A 24,120-nucleotide genomic window follows, 5' to 3' on the forward strand; every position below is an offset into this window, starting at 1 on the left:
GTTTACATTTTAGGAAAACATAATGGCTGTTATCTCATGAATGCCTGAACGGATTTCCATTGGTTTTTTTTTGTTTGAAAGCTGTGAGCAATGTGGACACACGTGGTGCATGATCTAGGCATGGGTGTGCATGATCCGTGCACTATGAATTACATGGAAGTCTATGGAGACTTATGGCAGGTGGGAGTACGAAGGTATTGTTAAATGGCAGCAGATGAGTTAAGAGAGGAGTGTAAAACAAGGTTTAGCAGATAATGAGCTATAAAGAGGGCAGATTGTCCTTGTTGCAAAAAAAAGAAAGAAAAAATAATACTTGGAGGCAGGAATGTTCTGATCATGTTGCTTCACCCCGAATTCTGATCCCAGTCATTTAATACTCATTAAATCTGATCCCAGTTTAGGAAGGATATCATTGATGCCTTCCGTGCGATCATTGCAGCTCCACTGACAAGACCCTCAAAGCTTTAAACTGAAGCCTTTGATCAGATTTCTGTCACAGAATCACTGTCCACTTACCAGTGTTATAACGAAAAATGTTCATCAACGAAATGTTTTTTTTTTCTTTTTTACAAACGTAAACTAAACAAAAAATAAATAAAAACTAAGCTATGATGCCTAAAACTGATGACCAAATACGATGACAATGACGTCAACAAACTAAAAAAGTAGTCTAAAATGTTAAGTCATTTTATGCTTTTCACACCCTGAAAACAGCCCATGCGTTGTGAGCTTTATTTATAGAGCTGCTATTTTCGGCTTGCAGCTAAGTATAAATAAGGCATTAGTCGACTAAATCAACTGTACGTAGATTAAGTCGACTAAAACCTTATATTTAATAAACTAAAACTAAAACATTTCAGATGACCCAAAACTAAATGGCATTTCATTCAAAGGGTGCCTGTAAATTAAGTATTCATTTGATCGATCAATCAATCAATCCATCCATCCATCTTCTACCGGGTAGTGTGGGGGTAAGAGCCAAGCCCAGAATAGCAAGACATGCCATCTCTTGTTTAACTTCCCACATCTGCGAGGCCACCTTTTTAGGAGACGGGAAGCAGGTTGGAGTCACAGATTCCAAACCATTCTTTAGCCCCATGGTCACTGAACTAAATATGGTCCCATCCTAATTTACAGTACACTTTAAGACAGAATAAGACATAATAAAGCCATAATAAGAAATAATGTGTTGGTAATTAGAACTAATATGTTTTATTAGACAGAAACAAAGACAGAATAGCAGAAAGAGCGGATACATTCTCTGGCACCGGCACCTGCTGCAGAACTGCCGTGGCAGGCACCGTCGCGCGACCGGCAGTTCGACCGGCAGTCGCACTGCATCGCCGGCGATAGGACCCTCAGTTCGACTGGCAGTCCCGACAGTAGGACCGGCGGCTGCCGCACGGACAGGTCCCGTCGCGGTAAACTGACAGTTACCAGCAATGCCGGTCCTACCTACCGTTCCGTGCGGCGACCACCGGTCCTATCGCCGGCGATGCAGCGCGACTGACGGTTGAACTGCCGGTCGTGCGGCGGTATCTGCCGCAGCAGATGCCGGTGCCAGAGAATGTATTCGCTCTTTCTGCTAATTTCCAACACATTATTTCTTGTTATGGCTTTATTATGTCTTATTCTGTCTTAAAGTGTACTGTAAATTAGGATGGGACCCTACATATTGGACCTGATCGCCACAAGCCACACAATCTTTCACACCGAAATGGCGTTTTCAGAGAGACAAATCGACGAGAAAATCTACTTATCTACCTTGCTCTGTCTCAGCAACACATTAAACAACACCAGTAAACATAGGACGTTAGGGTTAGGGTTAGCCCTAACCCGAACCTGTAGGAGACCACTTGTAGGATTGGTGTTGTCTCTAATGGCTCTGATTGGGATGGTGTATCTTCCAAAATTAACAATCTTTGGTAACAGTTCCAGCAGAGAACTTCTGGCTTCCCTTTCCAGGGCAACAATAGCCACTTCCTCCTGGAGGATCCCAAGGTGTTCCAAGGCCAGTGTTAACGATAAATGTAAAAACTCCACAATACAAATATTGTGAGGATACGAATAAGTATTATCATCCCATCCCTACTCCTTTCCATAGAGGGAGCAGCGGTCCTGCTGCAGCGGTTGACTGAACTTCTCACCTTATCCCTAAGGGAGAGGCCTGCCACCCTTCAGATAAAAATAAACTTGTTCCGCTTGTATCTGCAATCTCATTCTTTCAGCCATGACCCTAGATCAGTGGTTCTCAACCTTTTCAGGCATGTGACCCCCAAAATGATCATATTTTAACTGGGGACCCCCCAACCCTGACAAGCACTAAGAGTTGAGGCACTACATTTTGTAAAACACGTTTCTATAGTGAAAATAAGCAGTTGTGAGCATGTAGATCGGTTATTTTCAAAGTTTCTGCATCTAATATTTGACAATTTGGCCAATGTTTAATTTGTCAATTTAGAGGTATTAAAAAGTCCTTAAATTGTCACTTTGGAAATGTGCAGATATATATAGATATACCTCTATACACTTAAAATGTATGTTGGTTTGCTTACTGTTAAGAGAGAAAACAATGTTTACAAACTAAGTTAATCATCTGGGGACACCACTGCCCTAAATGACCTTATAGACGAGAGAAGGAATGAAGACCCGCATGATCACTGCGGTTGAAACAAGGTGGAAATTGAACATATCACCACACTGCAGACATTTTTGCCACTGTTCAACACATGTCTGCCTCCCTGTCAAAAACCACAGGTAGTGTAATATGTTTACATCACCTAGTGTTGGTTCTAAAACATCTTCAAATCGATGAACCCCAAACGAATATGTGTTTGGCTGCGGACCGCCACATGACGTGTGGATGGATGGATGGATGGATGGATGGATGGGTTAGGGTTAGATGGACAGGAGCGCTCGTTTTTGGGCCCTGTGTTTGCATGCCAAAGATGACTATGCAATATACCGGTAGATGTATTTTTGTACCCATCATTTGCCTCTATAGCACCAGTTATCAGCCAAGGGTAATGGTGTTTCCCTGCAGTGACACCAAAAACCCTCTCGCTGGATTTGGGTTAGGGATGTCACTAACGGTTAATTTGGTAACCGATTAACCGTCAGCATTAACCGGTTAATTAACATTTTTTAATTATTATTATTTTCAACTTTTTTTGCTGCGCAGTTGAGATGAGGATGCAAAATGCGCTACTCGCCAAAAACATGATCGCCCTCGCCCCCCGCCCACCAAGCACTACTACACATAGAAAACTGAGGGCGAGTGTCTTTTGGGCGAACGTTCTGGATAACTGAGCAGCTTTCTCTCTTCTCGTCGCGATTGGCGACAGGGCACACGGCACAGTGTATTCTGGTTGGATAAATCACCTCGGAAGCCTTTCCCCACGACAACACTAATATAGTACCTTGGCATGAAAATATCTTTGGTTATCTGTCAAATCATCTTTTCTGCACGTGTCGTGCATCACAACGGTGGCGAAGTTTCGTTTCTCCACACTGCAGCGTAGACCACCAGAGCTTGTTTCACGGTGAAGTGAAGATTTGACATCACTGATGTTGACGACGAGGGATACGCAGTGATGTCATTACGTGCGCGTCCCGCGTCAAATACGCGTTCATGTCGCCCAGAGACGCATTCACGTCTTGTTTCTGGGGTCCCGGGGACGCGCCTCCATTATTAATCCATAATTTACCGCATCGCGGTAAAAGAAAAACATTAGCGATTAGCGAATCGCAAAGGCCGCGATGTTCTGCTAAGTAGACTTCCCAAGCAATATGGAGACGTTTAAATTTTTGAAATCCCTTCATAATTGACTACGCAATGATCAAATCAAACCGTGGTGTCTGTCTTTGCTTCCTATTAAACCTGCGGAGAGGAGAGGAGCCAACTGTCTGTCTAACAGCACGTACAAGTTTATTTCCGTTCCAACAGAGTAGGTTCCAACGGAGTAGGCCTACTCCATAGCTACAGGTAGTGAATGTTCTTGTAATCATTATAAATATAATGTCCTTAAATCCTTGTGCATTGATTAAAAGCTGCCGTTTGTCATAAGCTGAAAGTGAAAGTGATTTCTGTGCAACGGTGGCTGCCCCTCCTCTTTCCCCCGCACACACAACTTTTGGTGTGTGTCTTAGGGTGCTTTTTTTTGCCTTGATGAAACTTAAGCAAGGCAGCGACATGCGGTACTTTCTTCCTTGACAATAATGAGAGGCAGACAATACCATTACTGACATTTTGCTGAATATAAAAACGTTTTATATTGCTAATAGCAAAGTAAAAGGGAATCTTTTGGAAACTTAATGGGTCTGTTACTCGGTGAACAAATGGAACCAAATGGACCTGTTCCATTTGTAGGCCTACTCTAGTTTTTTAAAATGTAATATAAATTGGGGTCCCAGTGATATAAATATAATTAAATGCGTGTCTGTAGCCTAGTGTATTTAGAAATCCTAGTTCTAAGTTCAAACATTAGCCAAATTGTAAAATAAATATAAGAAATAGGCAAACATTTTGAAAATAGCCGATCTACAAGCTCAGTCTTTAGACGGCCTTAATAACCTATTGTGGTGTGTAAAATAGCCTATAGAAAAAAGTTAATAATAATAATAATAATGGTAATAATAAGGGTAGTAATAATAATAATAATACATAAAAAAGTATCGAAAACGGTATCGAAAAAGGTATCGTATCGATTCCCAGGTATCGAAAAAGGTATCGTATCGATTCAGAGGTGAACGATACCCATCTCCGCGGCGTTGAATTTTTTTGGGACCCATAAAATATCCCTGGGACTCATCCGAAAAACTCTTCTGGGGTCCCGGGACTCATTACATTAAAAACCTATTAACATCACTGGATACGTATATGTGTTTTATCGCCAATCTTGACAAAATCATTGGGCACGACGGCGCAAAACCGAGGAGAAGGAGGAGGATGAAAAGAAAACACAGCAGCGTGAGACACCAAAACAGCTGTCTGTTTAACAACATCACATCCCCATAGTCAAACAACACTTTCCAGGATAATGTGATAATATTGTTATGAAAATTAACCATGTAACCGTTAAGCATAACCGGTAATTTCTTAACAGTCGGCTAACCGGTTAACCGATTAACTGCCGACATCCCTAATTTGGGTATGTTCTCCAGTGTGACTTTTGCGTTGGTATCTATGTTAGTTGTGTGTAACAGCTGTGCTGGTTGTTTGGACCAGGACATCCTTCAGAGAGCATTGGATGTTTGAACACATCCTGGCTACAAACATGTGTCAACAGCAGATGTTTGCATCCAGGGCTTAAATCCACTTATTTCCGTAGTTTAACCTTTCTCTAACCCTGCCATCCCTATTATGGGCATATCATTATTATAGGCCAACACATTTGAACCCAGTAAGACCTGAGGCTGATTCTACAATTGCCTTCTGAAGCAGTAGTTCTAGTTCCTAATTCAAAACCATGCAAGATTTTTCAAGCACTTTCAAGATGTATTTATCTATTTTCAAAACTGGTCAAAAATTACGAGCTTCTAGATCTGCTCTCTTTTTTTCTAAAATATAAAATGACGCAGATGCTTTCCCCAATTTCAATAGGTTTGCGACATGGGCTTGCGAAGTGTAAAATTGTGTAAAAAGTGTGCCTCTAGAGTCTAGATTGTACATTTTTACTATTTTAAATCATTTTTAAAACAATTAAAAAAAACAGTTTTGGACCTTCCACCTGACAACGACAACATTTTATTCAAAAATTACAAAACATGTAATGTTGCTATATACTGTACATTGTAACAAGAACTCCAAAAGGGGTTCCCGTCCTAACTGGGTTAAGGCATGAGTGGTAAATTTGGTTAAATGGCCGAAGTGTTTAGGGTTGACGTGGTTAATGTTTTGCAATAATAATCAATCTACAAAGTAACTTGTAACTTAAGTTTTCAAATACATGTGTCCAAAATTTGGATCTGAGATGGAGTGGAGTAAAGGTAATGGAAATTGGAAATGCTCAAGTAAAGTACAAGTAGCTACCTCATTATTGTACTGAAGTACAGTAGTTAACACTTCGCCAGCCGAAATAGAATGGCTAGTTGGTAGATTAGCCGTGAAATTTCTATTATTATATTATGATCTGAACCGCATTCATTTTACAAGACCTTCAGCACTATATCACGTAGTCTTCATCCCCCATAACAATCAGGCGATCCCGTTGTATTCTCACCACAGTCCCCAGCGAAATTCCTCAGTCTGCATTGGCTTAGAGTGGCGGTTTCGGCCGACACATCTTCTCCCCGTGCGTTTCGCGTGCGCGATCCGTTCACGTAAATGTCGGCTCAAATAATCCAAGTATGACTCTACTGTAGATATGAACATTTTCGCTAGCTTAGCCCCCAGCACTCCAGCTATGCGAGCACTAACGTCTAAACAGAAAATGGACGGGAGCTGGGAAGCTATTACAGGGAAAAGACCTGACGTCACTTCTGCTTCATGTCAGACGAGCCATGCGCTATCGATGGACGAGCGGTGACTAGGGAAGGTTAGACGATCGACGATTTTCGGATAAAAATCATTTATTTTGTTTTTAATGACATAGTATGGTAAAAGACGACGCGGCTGAGACTCCTTGCTCAGATGTCCGGTATAAAACGGTTTTAATATTAAGTGGCTCCCCGTGGCTTGGAAAGTGTTAAGTAAATGTACTCAGTTACTTTCCACCACTGGTCCTTCTCACCCACAGCTGTTCAACTCAGGCCTCAGATCATGTACTTCAGCATGACATAACAGAGAAAGGCAGGGGCTGACATTTCTAAAACGGCCTTTTGGTGAACATATTGAAATAGCAGACCTCCAGTAAATAATTACCACAATAAACTAAGCATAATCAAGTCAATACTGGAGATGTGGCGTACAGCATGGATTTCTACACAGAGAGGGCAATTCTTTCATCATAAGGCAATTCTCTTGAACGCTGCACAAATGCCATCTTTCCATGCAATACCTGATGGCATGGAAAGAGGGCATTTGTGTTCCTTTCACCATAGCAAAAAACTGCATTCATGGTCTGGAGAGGGCACGTTTTACAGATGGATAAAGGGGCAGGGGCTCAAGCCCCCTTTCATGTGCACGTGCCTGAGCATGACCTTATGTCTGAGATGCAGTCTAATGACTTCATTACCCATGAACACTGCATCCTTTTAACGACCATGTAACGACTTATGCAAAGACCTGGTGAAAAAAATATGTTTATCACACTTTTCACACTTACATTTGTGTGTATTTTGTATCAAAAGTCCCTAAAAAGCCAATCTTAACTTGTTGACTGCCGGGCGCCGCTAGTGGCCGCTAGAGTGCCAGCCATTCTCCCGTAAGCATTCACTATCACATCCGGGTCGCCAGCCAGAACTGGCTTGGCTTTTCACTGGAATGAGTGCTATGAGAGCGAGCCGGAGGAAGTTAGCTATCAGTTAGCCAACGGCTATGTCATTTTTTAGAAGACCGATCTAAAGCTATTCAGCCGCAAAAAAAACTTTTCTGCTGGCCTCGGAACACAATGCGGAGAAAATCCGCTCTAAAGATGTGACTTTTTATTGGAGTGGGCGGCGTGGTGCGGCGGTGTTGCCCGATTACGGGCCGTGTAAACAGAGTCGCGGCCCTGGGCTTGGATGGACATTTAGACCGGGGCTTCGTTGAGGCCTCCGATTATTTAATTCATTTTATTAAAGGAACCGAAAATGTTCGGTGTTTGTAATCCTTAATACGTCTTGCAAAAATAGCGTTCTTTTGGGGGGGCTCTAAACTTTATTCTAAACCATTTTCAATGGAATAAATCATCGGGACAAGTAGAATGGCTCGTTGGGAAGCGGTGGAGGAGCCAGGACCACCCACGTCGCTACTAGCAGCTCAGGGTAAGTGAAATAGATAAAAAAAATAGTATTGGAATAGAAAAAAGAACCGAAATTATTCGGTTTTAGCACTAAAAGAGTTAATTACTTCCTTTAAACAAAAACTGCGTACTGCGTGATGACATAAATAGACTATTGTGTAAATAAATCTTGATTAAATCCACCTGTTTGATTCGCATAGCTGCACATTCCTTCAAACAGCTGATTTTGATTACAGAGCTACTCTGTTTCGAATCTCATTCAAGATAGCATCCAGATTACACCCTCCAGAAAAACGCGATTATGCGATCGCAGAATTTTCCGCAATAATCAATAAATGCCGCTGATTATGCGGGGGCTCGCATGATTTCACAATCCCCGCATATTCACCGCATATTTTGCATATTTCCGCGGAAAATATGCGAAATATGCGGGCATCGCTTGATTTCACAATCCCCGCACTTTTTCGCATAAAAGTATAGTCATGCTTCACCGTTCAATCACGTTCAGACACAAAACAGAAGCAAAACAATGATGCGCTGAGAAACACATGGCTCCTCTCTGTGTGTGTGTGTGTGTGTGTGTGTGTGTGTGTGTGTGTGTCTGTGTGTGTGTGTGTGTGTGTGTGTGTGGTGCGATTGCGTGCACGCTGCACCGTGAGAACTGCAGGCAGACAGAGAGAGAGATGCAGGCATAATGTAGGCTATACGGTATGAGCGTTGGCTCTCGCCAATGTGACGCTACAATAACACACTCTTCCTCGGTCCTCAAACTTCAAGACAAGAAACGACAAATTAAAGTTTATCCTACTTGTTTTGAGGTCTCCATTGTACTCCGTTTGAAACGTTGTGTCGTTGCCGTTCAAAGCAAACGAGCACCTCTCCGAAAAAAAGTAGCACGCAGTATTCCATGGATGGATAGGAACAGCAATTGAATGCATAACATTTTAATCCCTTAAATCCCTTTAGAGAGAGCAAAACCACATAAATAAACCAGAGTTTTGCTTTAGCAGTGAGCTGTATCCTTAGCAATCGCATAGGCCATAGGGTAATTATTTTTGCCTTGACGTAGCCCATTAAGGTAATTAAATTGCAGATATTTGACAGAGGTTTGCTTTTTTGCCTTGAAAATAATGAAAGGCAGTCAAAAAAGTCTGTTTTGTATTTCTCAATTCACTCAAGGACCCTTAAATTCGTGTTTTGACTACTTTGATGACTACTTAGTGATGTTGTGAGCTTGTAGATTGTCTATTTCCAAATAGCCAGTGTACTGTATATTAAAGTGGTTTAATTAATAGTTATCAATTTTTATTATAATATGTATATATACTGTACATAGGCTATAAATATGTTTTTTAAGTTCCCGCATACTTCGCATAATTTCGCATTTAATCGCAACTTTCACAAGTTCCCGCATATTTCGCATAGTTTCGCATTGTCATCGCATAAATTCACACAAAAACCCCGCATAATTCACTGCATAATCAAGGATTTCTGCCCGCAAAATCAAGGATTTTAGCCCGCATAATCAAGGATTTTTGCCCGCGTTTTTCTGGAGGGTCTACCAGATGGTGTATTACTTATTTCAAACGTAATCAGCACACTGAAATATGTATCTGAAAACATTTTAGGTTAGAAATAAGCTTAGCTGGCCATCTCTCTCTCTCCCTTGTAAACACACACTAGCCCTGCGGCACACGGCTGTAGTGATTGTGATTCCAGCGTCCCATAGCCTGAAGTGATGGGACCTTCTGATTTGTTGAGACAATGTCTCAGACTGAAACTTCAAAATAAAATGACCAGAAAAGCCATTGAACCCGACCTTTAAAATGAAATTCGCAGTAGATAGCATGTTATTTAGACAGATATACACTATAAACCCTCAACAGATAGATAGATAGATACCTTTATTATCCCAAGGGGGAAGATTTGTTGCCCAGAGGCAGCACAGCAGTATAATGTTATTTACAAAGTTACAGAGAAGTATGAAAAAGATAAAAAGAAAAAACAAGAACAGAGTACAGAGTACAGTAAGTACAGTAAGAGCAAGGTACAACAGGAAAGGGAACGAATAATATATATACACTAGACCTTACCCGTTTGAAGATATGTGCTCCAATATATGTGCAGAGTGTGGGTTATGGAGAAATTAACTGTAACTGGTGCGTGTGTGAGAATATGTGGGAGCATCATAATGTAAGGAGCAACCCATGGAGGAGTGTATATTTTTGATGGATACAAATAATTTAACAGCTAAATTAGGTGAATAGAAGTATGGGGATGTATGCGCTTGCCATACCCGTCGGAAGATAAGACACACATCAAATGCACCCGGTGCATTAGTGACCCGTGCATGCAGGCAAACCACATATATGAGAGAGAGAGAGAGAGAGAGAGAGAGAGAGAGAGAGAGAGACACTGCAACATTCCTAACTGTGAGATTGGTGTGTGTTAGACTTCAGTCCGCACGTCACCACCACCTGTTGGTGGGTGGTTTGTAGTGGATAAGCATTTACTGACTGACTGAGTGACTGACCTCCTACTGACTGACCCGCAAAATTATAGTATAGATAAAGTGTCTTAAAGCACGACTATCAAAAAATAATACAGTGCCCAAATCAAAGTGACCATAACAGTCAATGCTAGTTAGTGCAACAAGTATCTCTACATCATGTCAAACACAAGCAGAAATACTAAAAGAAAACTACTAACACAACCTAATAGTGCAGTGTCCAAAGGTCAGAGCGATAAAAACAACTAGCAAAAAAAGAATAAAAATAAAAATAAACAAGAAAGGGTGATGCGGCAAGACGCACAAAAAACACCCTCCCTGGAAGGTCCTTAGAGGTCAAAGTCAGTGCAACAGTGCTATAATGAACTGTAATTTCCCCAGTAGTAAGCTCTAAGCACAGCAGCCATGTTGTAAAGAAAGTGTTAGTTACTAGGGTTACTAGGGCCCAAGGTGGAGGAGCCTTAATTATTGTATACTTTAGCTATTGAAAAATAGCAGATCCACAAGCTCGCAGCGCGACACTCGCAGTAGATCTGCTATTTTTGACAAGTCATGAAAATGTGGGCTAATCTTTTTAATACAGTATATGTATTTTTTAAGTGAACCTTTGTAACTAAAATGATGCTTCTGGGGGTCCCTGGAACTAAACATTTTGAGATGGGGGTCCGTGGCCAAATATATATATCATTTTGGGGGTCCTTGACATGAAAAGGTTTGAGCAACACTGACATAGAAACACAGGTTTAAAAAAAAAAAGAAAAAGAAAAAGAAAACGATGGAATTGAAATATTCAAAGACTTGCACAAATGTTCACGATTTTTCAAAAATAGCAGATCTACAAGCTTGCAGCCGCGCTGTGAGCTTGTATATCGCTATTTTTCAATAGTTAAAGCACAAAATAATGTGTTCCCCGTCTAGATGGGTTAAACCCCCTACCCCCTATGAAGAACATTCATGGGGGGCCCGCAGTGAATCCTTGTAACCAGGGCCCAGAATGAAGGAAGTGAGGAAGAGGCCCGGCTGCTGTGCACATAACCTATTAGTCTATTAGACGTGTCGAGCGACCATCGAGTGCCCCGTCGGACATCTTCATAGCAAGGAGCACAGCGCCTACGTCTGTTGGTTGTCCCCCTTGGGGAAGATGATGATCTAATCTAAAAGCAGTTCCCCCGAGCATTGTATACAACGAGCCACAAAGGGCCTTTTTTTATTGCACCATGAGGCACAATGCGGCATGGATGTCACTTCTAGTTTCCAACAGACACGGCCATTTTCCAGTGGTGTAAAGTAACTAGTAAAAAGTAAAAAGTAGACTATACTATACGTACAATTATGAGGTATCTTTACTTTACTTGAGTATTTCCAATTTCCAATACTTTTACTTCTGCTCCACTACATCTTGGATCCAAATATTGCACTTTTACTCCACCACATTTATTTGAAAACTTTAGTTACAAGTTACTTTGCAGATATAAATGATTATATTATAAAACATACATTAATCCACTTTAGCTTTATTTTACTCCTAGGCTATTTGAAAATATCCGATCTACAAGCTCACAACGCGTCACAGAGCTTGTAGATCTGCTATTTTCAAACCTTTTGTAATTTTACTTTTGGTACTTTAAGTACATTTTGATGCCAATACTTTTGTACGTTTACTCAAGTACATTTTGAATTCTGAACTTTTACTTGCATTTCAATGAGAATGGAGCGTTTTTTTTTTTTTTTTTGCAGAAATCCTCTAATGGCATGAAACTGCTCCATTCTCATTGAAATGCATTGGCGGATTCCACTCTTTTGGTGTGGCTGCACCAAATTTCTCCATTGTAGTATTGATACTTTTACTTAAAGGGATATTACACTTTCAAAGTCATTTTATCGTCTAATCAGGCTTTTATGAACACCCTGAACAGTTTTTAATTTGCTTGATTCAATATTTAGATATTTGATGTAAATGTTACCAGGCCCGACACGCCCAGGCCCTCTCCACATACACACCCATTGTAACTTCAAACTCCATTTAAACCATGATAGATTCATTAAAAACAACCATTATTTTTTCTGGTGACTCATACTACCCTCCTAATACGTGAGCAGGCCGTGTTTTTTCGATAACTTTTTTAATTTATTTTTAATAATCCATTTTTGTATTAAATATTTTTCATTTTCCCAAATAATTATTAAAAATTAATGAAAAAAGTTATCGAAAAAACACGGTCTGCTCACGTATTAGGAGGGTATTATGAGTCAACAGAAAAAACAACGGGTGTTTTTAATGAATCTATCATGGTTAAAATGGAGTTTGAAGTTACAATGGGTGTGTATGTGGAGAGGGCCTGGGCGTGTCGGGCCTGGTAACATTTACATCAAATATCTAAATATTGAATCAAGCAAATTAAAAACTGTTCAGGGTGTTCATAAAAGCCTGATTAGACGATAAAATGACTTTGAAAGTGTAATATCCCTTTAAGTAAAACATTTGAGTACTTTTTAACCCATTTAGAACGGGTACACATTATTGTGTATCATTATTCATATTTATTTATTATTATTTATATATTATACCCGAATGCATTTGGGTCCCCATCCGGAATCAATGGGAGTACATTTCTTGTAATCAAAATTTTGTCTTAGGAATGCGACAAAAAAGAAAAAACTCAAGTCCCCATGGCTTGAGTAATCAATAGAAGAAAGGTCATTTTGCGGGTGAACTACTCCTTTAAGGACCTTTAAAGCTATACTGTGTAAGTTGCTCAACTAGTGGTCTGTAGCAGTATAGCAAACCGCGGTCGCGTCTGCTTTTTTCGGCCGTTTTTCGCCGCGGACCGGGCCGTCAGACCACCGCGTCCGCCTCACCTCGCCGAGACACATCCATAGAGGTCTCTCGTGTTCCTCTACGAGCAGGGGTTGGGGAGTTACATGCTAGACTTCTAGACCAGTGTAAACAAAGCTGTTGAAGCAAGCTATTTCCTGAAGATACTGCAGATACGCCTGTGATTGGCCGGTAATGTACCAAGTGTTTATGATCCGCGATATGATTGGCCAACGTATACACAACGTATACAGATGATGCAGATGACGTCATTTTTCCGCGAAATTCGAGAAGCTCTGTCCTAAGAGAACTGGACTTAAACTGTACTTTAACTACTTTGTTTTCCGTCTATAATAAATATCTTAGACCAAAAAATAGACATCAGCTCTGCGACACATTTTGAGCTTGTAGATTTGCAATTTTTTTGGCTAACATTCCCTCCAAGAATATGGAAAACTGAGCCTGAGGTTCAAGTGGTTAAGATCGAAGTGTGGTCTGGTGCATTGCTGCTGGTGCATTGCTATCTTAAGGTACAGTGAGAAAAGTACAAAAAAAGAGAAAGAGAGAGAGAGAGAGAGTGAGATTGTGCTCTAGACCAGCCCTGAAATCCAGTGCAGTGACAGAGCAGATACTCTTACTGTTTTAGAGAGCTTATTATTCAGATTAAGATGTGAGGCAAGCCTTTGTAGACGGATTCACAATATGTGCTCTGATTACAATCAAAATCCATCAAATATACACCACAAAACTCACGTTCGACATGGCACTGTGGATGCCCAGGCCGAGATACTCAACTTTGAGCTTCAGAACATCATTTTGGAGTGGGCACTTAGCCTCAAATGTAGCCTGACAGTGTGTCGCACGTCCGAGTCCCGTTTCCGACAACCTTTGCTGCGTCTCTCTCCCTGTTTGTCTCTCTCTCTTTCATGTCAATCTTCATGTCAAAAAAAAAGATACCAATTAAGGCAGAAAAGCAAAAAGCAAAATATGATTTGAGGTTGAAACAGCAATTGGTCTGGGTCAGATTATCAATCAGGCGTGTCCGTAGGCACCAGTGAATTTGCGAAGCTGAGAGGGTCCAACAATTGAAATCGTTTTTGTGCTCAGAAACAGCAGAGCACTTGATTATTATTCGTATTAGTAATAAATATGAAAACAAAACGTCACTGCTGCTAAGCTTTTTTAAGGGGATGCATTTCTTTCAGTAAGTAGCCCAAAGGTTTTTGCCTGGCTCCAGACCAGACCCGCCCACTCTCTGAGCGGACTGCTTCTCTTGGTCTGGAGTTGTAATATGACGCTAAAGTTTCTCTGGTCTCAGGCAGTACCAGGCCAATGAGAGTCAGAGCCTCGGAGGTGGGGGTGGGTCTAACGAGACAAGCAAATCAGGGACCCGTTCAAGCCTTGACTCAGTTCGAGGAATTGAGGCCGTTAGCCGTTTACTAGTCTTGCGTGGCCAGACTGTTGACTCCGCGATTTGGAAATGCTCCCGTCATACAATCTGGTGCATCGAAAGAAGAACGATGAGTACCGGTTAAAGCGGAAGTGAAGCCTCCTCGTCACGTTTCCGTCTCACATCGCACACATTTATCATTATATAAATAAAAATCGTATAAGCATGTTTAGCTTGCTGCTTAGCAGAAATTACATTTTAAAATATATTTTCTTGAACGGTAATGCCCGTTTCCATTACTCGCCGTTCGGGAGCTGGTGTTCCAGACTCTATATAGCATTCAGAGATTGTGGAATAGTTGTCTGGCTACGCGAGACTAGCCGTTTACAGACTTGGCTGCTACAGCCAGCCAGACCCAGTGCACTACAGGGCTCGGAGGAGGATGAGGAGAGAGACCGCATCCAGACTGATTCATATGTTAATTCGTGCTGATAACACTCGGCCATTATTTTAATCTTTGATATGTTAATAGTCCCCCGTCTGAAACGGCCGATGTGAATGGTGTTTGATCAATACGTGACGCGAGCACTCATTCTCGCATGTACGCATGTTATGTTGTATGTGCACTGCTCAAACAAGCATGCACAGGCTTTTAAAAGTTTGTTTTTGTATTTAATCTTAAGATCAACAGTCATGAAGTGTGGGTCATGAGCGAAAGTATAAGGTCTCGGGTTCAAGCGGACGAAATGGGTTTCCTCAGACGGGTGGCTGATATCTCCCTTAGAGATAGGGTGAGAAGTTCAGTCACCCGAGAGAGACTTGGAGTAGAACCGCTGCTCCTTGGAAAGGAGTCAGCTTAGGTGGTTCGGGCATCTAGTACGGATGCCCCCCGAGCGCCTTCCTAGGAAGATCCTCGATGCACGTCCCACTGGGAGGAGACCCCATGGCAGACCAATGACCAGATGGAAGGATTACATCTCCAAACTGGCTTGGGAACGCCTCTGTATACTCCCTGAGGGAGTGGAGGAAGTTGCTCGGGATAAGGAAATCTGGAAGTCTCAGTTGGAACTGTTACCCCTGCGACCCAATTCCGGATAAGCGGTTGAAGATGGATGGATGGATGGATGAACAACAGTACAGTATGTACACAATCACTCTGAACAGTGCTGTGCGGACTTGCACACAGCCGCCAGTCAAACACAACCCCTCCCCTTTGAAATCTCTGACAAAAGGGACAATGTCAGACTCAAGCTCCAGCAATGAGTCTGAAATCAGGCTATACAAAGGTTTTCTGTTTCACGACATGCTGGTTTTACAAAACATAAGTCTTTATCATGGTTTTAACGCGTATTTACTGTTCCTCTGTCATTTTGTCCGAGTTCCACAGTGCCAAAATGAGATTCTCGTCATTTTGGTTAGCAAACAGACCCATCCGGTGGACAAAGGTTTTCCGGAACCGGAATACAAGAAATGTAGTCCTTGAAAGCTCATTTCCGGAGGATGGAACACCCCTGATTCTACTGGGTGATTTCAACCTACCAACTGCAGAGAAGTGTCTCCCTGTTACATCCCTATGTCCTCATTTGATCTGTCACTATCCCCTTCCCCTCCCACCCACAAGGCAGGGAATGTACTGGACCTTGTGTTCACCAGAGCCAGCTTCCCCTCAAACCTCACTGTTACCCCTGTAAAATACTCTGATCACTGCTTCCCTCTCTATCCACAGATCTAAACAGACCCTACCTCGGACTGTCACCACACGACGCAACCTGAAAACCCTGGATCCCTCCACTCTCTCCCTCCCAACCCCAGATGCCCTTCCCTCTCTCCCTCCTGACACTCTAACATCTTCCTTTCTCTCCTCTGTCTCCTCAGCGTTCGATCGGCACTGCCCTCTCTCGACCAGGCCAGCACGCCCAAATCCACCGGCTCCGTGGCTATCTGAAACTCTCAGAACTGAGCGAACACCTCTCAGGGCGGCAGAGAGGAAGTGGCACAAGACGAAGCAACCAGAGGACCTATCTCACTTTCACGAACTCCTGTCAGGTTTCTCACTCTCACTCTCCACTGCAAAATCATCATTCTACCACACAAAGATTCAATGTACCTCAAACCCTAGGAAACTGTTTAGCACGTTCTCAACCCTCCTCAAACCCCCCCCCCCCCCCCCCTCCTTCATCCCTCTCAGCGGACGATTTTGTCACCTTTTTTGAAAAGAGGGTTGATGATATCAGTAGTTCATTCTCCCACCTCCCCCAGAATACAGTGTCTAACACACGCAATTGTATCCCTAACATAACATGTCTATCCTCCTTCTCCCCTCTCTCTGCAGATGACGTCATAAAACTAGTGACTTCCTCTAGACCTACCACCTGTGCCCTGGATCCAATCCCTTCTCCACTCTTCCAGACGATCGCACCTGACCTACTCCCCTTCATAACCGCCATCATCAACAGTTCTGTAACTTCAGGCTGTGTCCCAGCTGCCTTCAAGACAGCCAGGTAGGAGGAGAAGTGGTTCTCCTCCTACCTGTCGGACCGGACCTACCAGGTCTCATGGAAAGGTTTGCTTTCATCCCCCCGAACCCTCTAAACGGGAGTCCCCCAGGGATCCGTACTTGGCCCTCTGCTGTTCTCCCTGTACACCAAATCCCTTGGTGCTGTAATCTCTGCTCACAATCTATCATATCACTGCTATGCTGATGACACTCAACTGTTTTTGTCCTTCCCCCCTTCTGCCACCCAGGTGGAAGAGCGCATTGCTGCATGTCTGGCCGACATCTCACAGTGGATGTCAGCCCACCACCTCAAGCTGAACCCGGACAAGACGGAGCTACTCTTCTTCCCAGCTAAGTCTTGCCCCATGCAAGATCTCACTATTTCCATAGATAATGCATTGGTGACTTCAGTTCCTACTGCTAGAAACCTTGGTGTGGTCCTGGACAGCCAGCTATCATTCAAGGCACATATTGCATCAGTCACCCGGTCCTGTAGGTTCACAATCAATAACATCCGTAAAATCAGACCGTTCCTCACCCAGGAGGCAGCGCAGCTCCTCATTCAGACATCTGTCATATCAAAACTTGACTATTGTAACTCTCTCCTCACTGGTCTCCCGGCATGTGCACTTAAACCTCTCCAAGTTAACTGATCCAAAATGCCGCGGCACGACTGGTCTTCAACCAGCCTAAGTTCTCACATGTCTCTCCCCTTCTCCGCAGCCTCCACTGGCTCCCGGTTGCGGCCCGCATGGAATACAAAACACTGATGCTGACCTCCAAGGCAACCAAAGGTATGGCTCATCCATACCTCCAAAACCTGATCAACCCCTACACCCCCACTCGTTCACTTAGATCAGCCAACACAGGGATGCTGACCGAACCCTCGCTAAAAACTCCAGGGCAAAAATCCACTCGTCCGAGACAGTTTGCCCTCTTGGCTCCCAAGTTGTGGAATAAACTCCCTGTCGCACTTAGAACAACGGACTCACTCGCTACCTTTCGCCGCCTAAACCCTTAGCACTACAGTAAAATCAATGACCATACATGAAGCTAGTCAGCATTTGTTTTTTGTTTTTTTGTTTTTTTAGGTTTCTTTAGAACTTTGATTATATTTTGTTTTCTCTAGATAGATATCGATTTACATTGTTATATTGCTGTTAATGTACTGACCTATTATCTTGTTTATTATTGTGATGTTGCTTATTGTAAGTCGCTTTGGATTAAAAGCGTCTGCTAAATGCCTAAACTGTAAACTGAAAAAACGGTGCTCCATCCGCTTCCTGTATACACATTGGCTGGTTACTAGCTGGCTAGTTACTAGCTACTAACCACTATCCGCCTGGCCTACTAGCTGCTAGTAGGATAGTAGATAGTAGGATAGTAAGTCAATGTATTTCATGCTGAATGAATCATGTTGTCTAGTACGATAGTGGCTAATAGCATAATAGTTAATGTATGGACTGAATAAAACACAAGCTAGTACATACAGTAGGATAGTGGACATTACTAGTATCTGACTATTTGTTAAAACACACTATTGGGAAGTATGTTCTCTTCTGGGGACTGTTCCAGAAACCAAGATTACCACAATAGCTGTTGAGTGTAAATATAGAAAATCCAACACTTTCCTTTCGAAAAATGGGATGAGACAGAAGGTTTCCACCCGATGGAGACGACATGCAGACTATAAAAGTATAAAAGCAGTATGAATGTGTTAACTTTGATGGGATCATGGCTATGGATGGGACGATATGAAAATGTCATATCACGATTATTGTGACAAAATAAATCGTGATTTACAATATTATCATGATAATCAAAATCCATTATTCTAGGGTGGAACATTTGCCAAAAAATAGAAGATCTATATAGATCGGCTATTTTTTGGCAAATACATTTGATAGAGTGAAAAAAAGTATGTATATTATAAGTACCTTTTACCAATTATAGAGGGTTTAAGTGGTACCGGATATGCATCTCTGCAAATAAAAGGTGAATTGATCCCAGTGCATGATGGAGGACGATATCACGATGAATTAAATCTCTACGATACGATTATCGTGACTGTTTTTTATCATGATAAACGATAATATCGCCTATCGTCCCATCCCTAATCATGGCGTGTCCTTAACAGTGGATATAGCTTTAGAAGAGGACATGTGGAGGCATCGTCTGTACAGTATCATTTTCAGGGCAGTCTATAATTAATCTCAATAAGCTTCCCAGCCTCGTATTAATGTCACTCACTGTGGTTTGTGCTCACACCACTTACTGCCAACCCCCCCCCCCCCCCCCCCCCCCCCCCGGCTTTGCACGGCTTTCTGTTTTGCTGTTCTAACTTTCTGAATAATACTGGTCATTTAGAAAAGTCTGCCTATACGTACATACCTACAGGTACGTACGCTACATAAATACATACAGTATACACCGTACACAACATACACTGTACATACATACATACATACATACATACATACATACATAGATACATACATACATATATATACATACATACATAGATACATACATACATATACATACATACATACATACATACATAGATACATACAGTACATAGGCACTTCACCCATTTACAACCAGACATCCCAAGTCTGCTCCCGGATATGCGGGAGAATTATAATTTTTAAACGGTTAAAAATGATATATATATACTGAAAAGAATCCAGGTTGGGATGTATGTTCAACTGGTAGGCAGGTTTCTGAATCGTCCACAAAATGGGGCCATCTTATAATGACAATTATTGAGGATCTACAAGCTCACAGCACGTTGGATCGCTCCAACCACAACAGCCTGTAAAGGACGTTTCTCAGAGCCCCAGTTCCCCATAAGATCCCAAGGGCTGAATAAATGACAAGATGCATGGGGGTGAATACACAGCTAAGGACTTGAGGCCATTTTATAAGGTTGACAATGATGGATCTAGGTAGGTTAGTGAACACGCTGATGCCAGAGTATGAAATTCCATCACGGCCATACTTAAGTCAAACAGTGCCTGCCTGCCAGCTCTGTGTCCAAGAGACAGAGAGCTAAAGTGACACAGAGGCCTCAAACAAGCAGAGTGCCTGTTTCCCCACAAATGGATGGACTACGCAAGCAGCTCAGAGCTACATTACACTCAAAACTCATGTTATGACATGTGGATGGGAAATTTAAAGTCCAGAATTCGGTCATCATGTTGTTTGTTTGTGTGCGTGCGTGTGTGCGCGAGTGTGTGCGTGTGTGTGAGTGAGTTTTATTTGCCATTTTTAGAGAAAATAAGAAAATAAAGTATTAACAAGAGCTTGTGACTAAATAATAACTAAAAGTGGATCCATTGGAACTACTGTTATTCTTTCCATTGTCTGAACAGTAACTGTTTTGGACCTAACAGTGACAATGACATATCATAGAAGAATCCCCTAAATCCTCATTGCAAAAATAGGGCCCTAAATGTACAGAGTAGGGGGGAAAGGTGGGGGTGGGGGTAACTTCTCGCCTATCTATGGGAGAAGTGATAACTACCTCCGCCTTTGGCCTCCTGAAAGGCTATAGCTTGAATGGAGGGGGTGTGTGGGAGGCAGCAGCCTCGTCTATGGGGTAGAGACGTATCTTAATGGAGGGGGTGTGTGGGAGGCAGCAGCCTCGTCTATGGGGTAGAGACGTATCTTAATGGAGGGGGTGTGTGGGAGGCAGCAGCCTCGTCTATGGGGTAGAGACGTATCTTAATGGAGGGGGTGTGTGGGAGGCAGCAGCCTCGTCTATGGGGTAGAGACGTATCTTATGGAGGGGGTGTGTGGGAGGCAGTAGCCTCGTCTATGGGGTAGAGACGTATCTTATGGAGGGGGTGTGTGGGAGGCAGCAGCCTCGTCTATGGGGTAGAGACGTATCTTAATGGAGGGGGTGTGTGGGAGGCAGCAGCCTCGTCTATGGGGTAGAGACGTATCTTATGGAGGGGGTGTGTGGGAGGCAGCAGCCTCGTCTATGGGGTAGAGACGTATCTTAATGGAGGGGGTGTGAGGGAGGCAGCAGCCTCGTCTATGGGGTAGAGACGTATCTTAGCACAGTGGTTCTGAACATTTTCATTCCGCCCCTAAAGAATCATACTTGAACTGGGGACCCCCCCCCCCCCCCCCCCCCCCCCCCCCCCACCCTGACGAGCACTAAAAGTTTACATGATGTATAACACGGTTCTATTGTGTAGCTTATATAATATTATGATTATAATATTATAATATAATATAATATTTCACAATTTGGCCAATGTTTAAAAAAAAAAATCCCAAGTCATCCAGAAGTGTGTGGAATTCTGCTGCGAGGACAAAGATCATTCCAAACCGTGGTTGGAGGAGGATTTCTTACTTGTTACTGTGATGTGTGTGTGTTCTTAACTTCTTCTGGGTTCGTTTTTTTTTCTTCTTTTTTTTAATCAGAGTGCAAGTGCACAGCTGAGAGTGTAGCTGCTGCGCGCACCAGTGAAAGCGGACGATAGATCATAATTAATTAATAATAATAAATTATTCCACAGACCACATTTCCAGGCCGTGCAGAGCTCTAACACACACATGCTCCTATCCTCAAGTTTCCTAGGGGAAAATGGTGTGCGTGACTCGCGATACGAGGCGTTGTGTGCTTGTAGATCTGCTGTCTTCACTAGTTTAGTACATTTTATAGATGATAAATACAAAACGAACGGTTTTGGACATACAAGGTTTGCACCCGACAACGACGATATGCTATAAATATAAGGTGCTGGGAGTGAAAATTATAATGTAGGGGTGCCTCGGATTAAAACAATATTCATGGGGTGGCCTGAGACACAAACGTTTGGGAACCCCTGGTCTAGGGTAGCCACGTAGTCAGAGTAGTGAGACTGACGTTTGCCCCCCACATTAGTCTACCTACACGATCTCCCTCCACACAGCTAATTGAAATGAAGGATCAATGCTTATTATCAATCGCTGACGTCACTTAACAAGCACCATTTAATCGCCATGCATTGATTCAGGTGTCACAGCAGCAACAGCAGCCAGTACATTGTTGACTGCCTAACCTGACTTAAGTCTGGTTACGTAAGCCATTTACCATGAGAGGGAGTGGGTTGTTGGCTGATTTACCACTGTTTCAGGGTTGTGGCACGAGGCGAAACAACCCACGACCCTCGAATGGTAAATTGCTTTTTTACCACTCTACCATATAAATTAAAGAAAACACAGTTGTAACTTGCAAGGTTATTTAGTTATACAACTGCAACACAACAGTGGGCGGGGTCCATGAGCCAACTCAAGGTTGTTGACTGATTTACCACTGTTTTAAGCCAATCAGAATCCAGTATCTGAACATGTGACCACAAAAAGTGGTAGAATATGTTTCTTTGTTGTAAAGCCTAGTCTGCGATCTCCCACACCCTGGACTGATGACGTCATCCGGAAATCCGCTTTTTCCATCCACACCAAAACGAAATTCACCAAAATGGATGTGTCTCGTAATCTTCTCACAGATTGCGTTCAGGGTCAAAACAAGCCCTTTTCTTACGGACCATAACAAAAAAGGATGAAAGCATGGATGATCGAAGATATATGGTATAGAAGAATCCTGTGACCGGGAGCGATCTGTTTACATATGGACACATGGTGGGTTCATGGAGCCTCAACAATAAGGTAAAAATCAAACCATCGGTTCGAATTGGAGCGGTGAATTTGAGCAGCCATACTGTGTGTGTGTGTGTGTGTGTGTGTGTGTGTGTGTGTGTGTGTGTGTGTGTGTGTGTGTGTGTGTGTGTGTGTATGCTCTGCCACAGTGCCACTCCTGGTCACACTGGTTCATACTAATAGGGACAGACAAGCATAGATGGCCAGGGACAGACAAAGCCATTTGTTGGGAGCTCAACGCCCCAAAAAACACTGAAAAACCCAGGCGGTCGATGTAAAACAAAACATTAATAAAATACTTTTGTTGTGAAACATAGCTTGTGTTGGTGTTGGTCAGCTTTCCAGACAGACAGACAGACAGACAGACAGACAGACAGACAGACAGACAGACAGACAGACAGACAGACAGACAGACAGACATCATACAGACAGACAGACAGACAGACAGACAGACAGACGGGTACTCACAGCAGTTGGTGACGGCGAAGCTGTTGGCCACCTCCAGGTTGTCTATGTGTGGCGTCAGCCTGAAGTCGGCCGTTCCGAACTGAACCATTCCCACCCTGAACGCACTGTACTCCTGGTCCGCACCCCGCGGAAACAGACCACCTGAGACCAGAGAGAGAGAGAGAGAGAGAGAGAGAGAGAGAGAGAGAGAGAGAGAGAGAGAGACACTAGTGTTAATTGAGTCGATTGAAACTGAGACAAGTCATCAGCAGTGTCCGGGTAGCTCAGTCGGTAGAGCTCTCGCAATTGGACCACAAGGTTGTGGATTCGATTCCAGGCACCGGCAACTCAGTGTATGAGTGGTGCGGCAAGTCGTGCAGCAAGTACTGGGAGGTGATGATCGGTGTGGTGCTTCACCTCAGCAATCCATCTCCCAGGGGTCTGCCACATTGTAACGGGGACAGGCTGTAAGCCATAAGACCTACTTTATGATGACTAAGACAACATATATTGACAACTCTGTCTACAAACTAGACATAAATCTTAGGGAGGGACTAGTGGAGAAGAGATCCAGCTCCGTTTGTGAGCTTGCAGATCGGCTCATTTCAGCATGTGTGAAATCTGCCATTGCGACGCCGTCAATGTCTGTCAATATACATTGTTGTCAACACAATCAACTGTATATTTAGTCGACTAAAACTAAAAAACTAAAATGTTTCAGATGAATAAAATATGACCATAACCAAATCAAAATGTGCAGTCAAAATCACACGCCCACACACACACGCACACGCACACACACATGCAGAAAAGCCCAAAGAATAGGAGATACTGAACCCTGAAGTGGCACAAGGTTCGGTGCAGGAGTTCTTCCACTCAGCCATCGCTGCACTAAACAATCTGCCTCGCCCCGTCGCTAGGATGGTT

General features: G+C 42.9%; 1 protein-coding gene across 3 annotated transcripts in view; it reads right to left on the reverse strand.

The window, feature by feature from the left end:
• Window positions 1-24,120, reverse strand: part of LOC308282517 (glutamate receptor 2-like) — a gene marked incomplete at its 3' end in the record, with an annotated part of 189,786 nt that overhangs the window by 119,085 nt on the left and 46,581 nt on the right. For all 3 annotated transcript variants that reach the window (XM_080722883.1, XM_080722884.1, XM_080722882.1), the window contains exon 2: window positions 23,215-23,355. In XM_080722883.1, coding sequence (XP_080579009.1) covers window positions 23,215-23,302 — 88 coding nt within the window. In that variant the 5' untranslated portion in view covers window positions 23,303-23,355. The remainder of the gene's footprint in view (window positions 1-23,214; window positions 23,356-24,120) is intronic.

The sequence above is a fragment of the Nannobrachium achirus genome (assembly GCF_963921795.1).
Source record: "Nannobrachium achirus genome assembly, chromosome: 3".
NCBI lineage: Eukaryota > Metazoa > Chordata > Actinopteri > Myctophiformes > Myctophidae > Nannobrachium > Nannobrachium achirus.